General features: G+C 32.2%; 1 protein-coding gene across 1 annotated transcript; it reads right to left on the bottom strand.

Moving 5' to 3' along the window:
• Positions 1–2,521: 2,521 nt before the first annotated feature.
• LOC132726748 (uncharacterized) lies at positions 2,522–5,782 on the bottom strand. The gene is made up of 4 exons (XM_060712102.1): positions 5,414–5,782; positions 4,906–5,015; positions 3,156–3,351; positions 2,522–2,659 (listed from the first exon to the last, which is right to left on the bottom strand). The coding sequence occupies exons 1-4, from the start codon at positions 5,687–5,689 to the stop codon at positions 2,528–2,530; spliced, it is 714 nt and encodes a 237-aa protein (XP_060568085.1). The 5' UTR covers positions 5,690–5,782; the 3' UTR covers positions 2,522–2,527.
• Positions 5,783–6,284: the final 502 nt, after the last annotated feature.

Below are 6,284 nucleotides of genomic sequence, written 5' to 3' on the forward strand. Positions count from 1 at the left end.
TTCTACGCCAAATACACAAAATCAGTGCTGAAAGTAAATGCAAATATAAACAGGAGAAAAAACGGAAATCTTGTAGAAGTTTTCAACATCTTATGTTCCGCTTTTCACACATACTAAAGTATGTTATGGCTTCTGATAAACATATCAAGCTGCTTAAAGCATTGCGATTAAAATTCGCTTTTATTAACTGTTTTACTAAATATAGAATTAGCAAACAACATCTTTTACAATAACAACAGTTAAATCGCGTAATGCACACAAAAAAACAGTAACCTTTTAACAGATAAACAGTGAAAAGTTATTTTAGTATTTTGATTACATATGATATTTTGTTTCCGATGTTTATATAATATATATGTGATTTATTTATTTTGCTTGGAACCATGCGTTTGATATTCAGGACCAAAGACGTGGGAAAAAATACTAGGAAGTGTGGGAAAATTATAACACCTCGTATACAATATAACATCTGAAGCGGACAAACTTCCCAATTTTTAGGCTTCACTCACATGTAATAATTAAGGAATGTTTTGTTATCTTTATGTTTAAATAATAAAAAAAATGATCAGTAATAGATCTTCATTTATATGTTTTGATATGTTTTATTTAACGCGTCTCAAATAACAAAAAATAACCTGTATGTGTTATAACAAAGACAAGAAAAATATAAATTTCAAATTACTGCTAATCTCATACTTCAATGTACTGCATTTTAGATGTATATGAAAAAATCTTATAATAGTCATTTGAAATAGGTACCAAACTAAATGTATTTGAGCTCTTCGGATTGATTATTAATTGTTAATCGCAAATGGCTTAATAATTAATAATAATAATAATAATAATAATAATAATAATAATAATAAAAATAATAAAATAATAATAATAATAATAATAATGATACGTTTTCTATAAATCAATTCAATTCAATTCAATATTTTATTTGGCATTAAACTACATATAGCATATAGCCATTATTACATAATATAGGTAAAGTGTAAGACATTGTACAATAAATTGTTCATAAAACAGTACAAAATGTTTTCAGAGAAGTTACTAACAATATACCTTCATGAGATTAGCAATTAACAATATGAGATATATACTTAACATTGAAATAAATTGTTATTGTTATCTATATGTATATATATGTATACAAATACAGTCATACAATATGTTTTCAGATATGTTATTTACGGTATGTCTTTATTTAGATCTAACAATATACAAGTTAATCAGAATTTCTTACTTTAAGTGAAAAATATAAATATCTTGACAAATTATTATGTTCTTTTTCATTTTTAGATGACATTAAAGTTTCCATTTTTTGAAGTGTAGGCCAACGGCAAAAATATGGTTTTAAAAATTTCTTACGAAGGTTATAATATTTTGGACAAACGAGTAAAAAATGGAATTCGTTTTCAATGACATGCATATTGCACTGTTGACATAGTCTATTTTCTTTCGGAACTCCGTTGTGCCTACCAATTTCAATTTCTAGATTATGTGATGATTACCGAAATTGCGTCAGTTGTACTCTGTATTTATTTATATTTACACAATTTAAGTATTTTTCAAATTCGAGGTCGTACTTATACATACTGTATGATTGTAATTTACTTATTTATTTCTGAATACCAAGTTTGTTTATATATATCTAATATTCTATTCTTTATTATTTGAAATCACGTGATCAGGTAGCATTGTAATTATTTGCTGTCATATTGCTCCAAACCAAATATGGCAATATTGTCTTATGAAAATATCCGATAATAGTTAATTTAGATAAGTGAATGACATATAAAATAGTATTTTAAATTTTTTCGTATAGGTAGGCCTTGAAGAAAATTCACTTCAATTTGATTAAGTGAATACTTACAATACTTACATCAAGTAACATAAAAAGGTAACATAAAAAATACATCAGGTAATATAAAAAGTTATTATACAGTTGTATAATTTTATAATATATTTCACTTTTCCTAACAAAATAAATACACACTTATTTTCGCAATTATATTCTTACTTACATCCGGGCTTCAGACGCGCAAAACAATTCAGGTATGGTAAAACGACATTGAATAGAAAACAAATGTTGTTATATACATAGTTTAATCATCGAACATTCGAATTCCGACAGGAACTTTGGAATCTTTCGTGTGAGGAAACTATCCAGCTATCTTACGAAACGTCAGTGGTTCTGTTCAGGTGCCCGTTCGTGCTTGAAATAATGAGCGGAAGGGCACCTGAGGTTTTCCTCTACCAGTGTAGCTGGAACGTCGCCATATGGCCAATACTGTCTCGGTGTGACGTAAAACCCAATCAATCAATCAAACAAACAAACATCGAACATTCCAAGTAATACATGTTATTTAAATCAAAATATAACAATGTTATATAAGTATTCATTGTAACCAATTGTTTGTTAGCTACATGTACATATATGTATATTAAAGTATGTGTCTTGACAGTTTTGTCTTAAATCAAATATATTGTTGTGTCCGTCTTTTTTATATTGGACTTACGTCTATAAGTATTTAAAACAAATGCTCTTTAACAAGCAATGTGACCCCAAACGAGCAAAGAAAAGTACTTTTCGTGCCGTACTTGGATTTAAAACATATTGATATATGCACCTCTCTCTGCCGTTCACAGACACCTGAAATATGGAAGAAATCACATGAGATGTTAGCATCAAAATCTTTTATATATAAAAGTCCAAACTGTGTTTGAATGCTTAAAGCATGAGGATTATTCTTCAAACTGGTAACGGTTGTATGACACTAAATCAGAGACTTCTATTACAGATGTTAAATTAAACCCTTTGACTTAATTAACATTTCAGCAACAAGTGTGTGGTGTTTTGTTGTTGTTGTTTTTTGTTGTTGTTTTTTCTTTGAATTTTTCTTTGGTAATGATTTATACACAATACGTTAACACCTATTCGTTTGAATTAGTTTTGATGTATAGTTCATACAATTATAAAAGAGACGAAAAAATATTTTGGTACCCAACCTAAAATTATCAAGAATACATAACATTCAGTGTTGTTTAGCGATGTAGTTATGCGCGTGCGACAAAACATTTCAAATTTATATAATTATGTAAAGATCAGAACAGGTTTCGCACGTGCATTGAGGAAAATAAGTACGTACCTTAAATGCATCTGCAAGAACTTCAACCGTTAACTTTGCAACACTGTCTGTCGTTACTCCGACGCCATCAGCATTTTCATTCCTTTGCCACAGACCCGAGACCCTAGAGTTGAAATTAATCCTGTCAAGGGCTCTCCGAAAAATTACATGAAAGACAATATCTGTTCCGTTGGCGTCATAAATGTCTAAAACAATCCTAAAAACTAGAGGATGCTTTTGTAAAAAAGCGCATGTCTCCCCCACTGCTGAGAATAACTGTGAATGGAAACAGGAATGGAACTGGAGAAATCCGGAAATGAGAAAATGACCAATGGTCACTGTGACCTTAACCTTTGACCTACTGACCCCATAAACAAGAGGGATCATCTGCTCAATAAGACCAATCATCCTATGAAGTTTGAGGGTTGTAGGTCTAAAGGAACTCTAGTTATCATCCGGAAAGGAGAAATTAACCAACGGTCGCTGTGACCTTGACCTTTGACCTACTGACCATTAAAACAATAGGGATCATTTGATTAATAAGACCAATCATCCTATGAAGTTTGAGGGTTGTAGGTCAAAAGGAACTCTAGTTATCATCCGGAAATGAGAAATTGACCAACGGTCACTGTGACCTTGACCTTTGACCTACTGACCCCAAAAACAATAGGGATCATCTGCTCTATAAGACCAATCATCCTATGAAGTTTGAGGGCTGTAGGTCAAAAGGAACTCTAGTTATCATCCGGAAACGAGAAATTGACCAACGGTCACTGTGACCTTGACCTTTGAACTACTGACCCCAAAAACAATAGGGATCATCTGCTCAATAAGACCAATCATCCTATGAAGTTTGAGGTCTGTAGGTCTAAAGGAACTCTAGTTATCATCCGGAAACGAGAAATTGACCAACGGTCAGTGTGACCTTGACCTTTGACCTACTGACCCCAAAAACAATAGGGATCATCAGCTCTATAAGACCAATCATCCTATGAAGTTTGAGGGCTGTAGGTCAAAAGGAACTCTAGTTATCGTCCGGAAACGAAGAATGGACGGACTGACGGACTGACGGACGGACTGACGGACTGACGGACGGACAGGGCAAAAACAATATGTCTCCCCCCGAGGTGGGGGAGACATAATTATATATAGTGAACATTAAATTTTGTTTGTTTCAGCGTAAAAACAACAACAAAAACAACAGCATACCAACTTATGGAATACATTAGATTCAGAAATGATAATTTAAGAGCAACAAAGCCACAAATTGACAAATATAATTAAAAAGACAGAATTGTGTGTGACGACTGTTAAACATAACGTGACAATTTTAGACGTAACAGCTTTGTTTAACTTTTACAGTGAGCCTCACCGAAGCTTGTGTAAAAAACCATGTCTGAATAAAAATAATTCGTAAATAAAAAAAGTTACGTTTTTGATAGCCTTTCTTTGATAAAATGGAAAAAAGTCACATATAAATATAGACCACTTTTTATACAACCATGCTTTGTCTCGTTTTGGTGACCTTTTCTGTAGAATTTTATCTAAAAAAATATAGATGTTCCTTTCCTTGTGTGTCTACGCTTTTAACTGTCATTTTGTACCATGAAACCACCATAAATCCTTATTTATCCATTCAAATCTTGATATGACATATACTAGATACGGTATCTCTGGTGTTTGACAATTACTCTATGTGTTTGGTAAATCTTCAAGTGTTTTAAAGAAGTTACGCTACTAGTATGATGAAAAAATATATTCATTGACTTACTTGTTCCATGGATACTTGGGTACAAACGTTATTTCAATGTTACTTCCGGTCACCATTTCACCAGGTATTGGTACCATGTAGTTGGCCAAATTACTGCTGTTATGATAAATCTGCACAAATATAAACACGAAGTTTTATGCTTAAATTGTGTAATTATATTCTTTTTGTTAGTACTTAATCTTTACGCTATTTTGAAACCGTTGTGTTAATTAGTGCGAATGACCGTAGAAAATTTTTCAATATAAATCACAACGAAAGTGACCTTCACCGTCCGTCCGGGAATTGCACCCGTGTCGCCCGATTCACAGTCCAACATCTTTGGGCTTACTGGACAGCTTGACATATTTGGGAAGACGTAAATAATGCATTTTTTAACAGATGATAATATCAACATGTGATTTGGAGTTTGACCCTTCAAAAATGTTAACGAATATGAATTCATTCTTAAATATAAATACTTGTATTATTTAACAATAAATACATTATGTATATAGTTTTGCATACATACCGGAGTGTCAAAGACATCGCAATTCCATGTTTTCTTTAAATATTCAGAGCCTGGTGATACCTCGCCTGACCACCCGTAATGGACTGCCGTACACACGCCGTCCGGTGATAATACGTGCCCAATATACTCGAACCCGACGTAAGTTTCAGCACATCGATACCTATCTAGCGAACTTATTCCCTCCTGTTTGGTAACAGCATTGTATCCTGCATATACAAGTCCGTCAATGACGTGTACGTATAGTTGAAAAAGAACAAATGCCAAGACAGTCCTCATTATTACGATATACTTTCTATAACAAAACTAAATATTTTTTCTTTCAAAACGCTGGTACCGTGACGTTCAAGCAGCACACATATTCCACAATTGTTTTTCAATGTGTTTCAAATCATTTTAATTTATTTTGTGACAATTATGCATTATTTATTCATAATGTCATAGTTCACTGATATGTAACCAATTTCATAAAAAATGAGTGGTACATGTATACAAATTGATGAAAAGAAATGTAAATGAAATTCGAGGAACAAATTGAATGCTTTCAGTAGTTTCCTGTGACACTTGTCTGGTGTTACACTTTCAAGTACTAAAACATGGATTTAACGGATTCTATTGTAAAATTTATTGAATTACATATTTGTTTAAAACAATACAGTGTGTTTGAAGATCAGCAATGCAAATGACATCCCGAAAAAAAATCCAGTCAAACTGGACTACCGCAAACTAAACAAAGGCACTCAGTAAGCCTACGAACAAAATGCAGGTAAATAAAAAAAAACCTAAACATGCCAAAGCCATTTTATTTATTCTAAACAAAATTGAAAAGCAAGTAATAAAAATAAAACCGTCAAGGACACATCTGTGGCTAAAA

The sequence above is a fragment of the Ruditapes philippinarum genome, unplaced genomic scaffold (genome assembly GCF_026571515.1).
Source record: "Ruditapes philippinarum isolate M1 unplaced genomic scaffold, ASM2657151v2 ctg2826_1_1_1_1, whole genome shotgun sequence".
Lineage (NCBI taxonomy): Eukaryota > Metazoa > Mollusca > Bivalvia > Venerida > Veneridae > Ruditapes > Ruditapes philippinarum.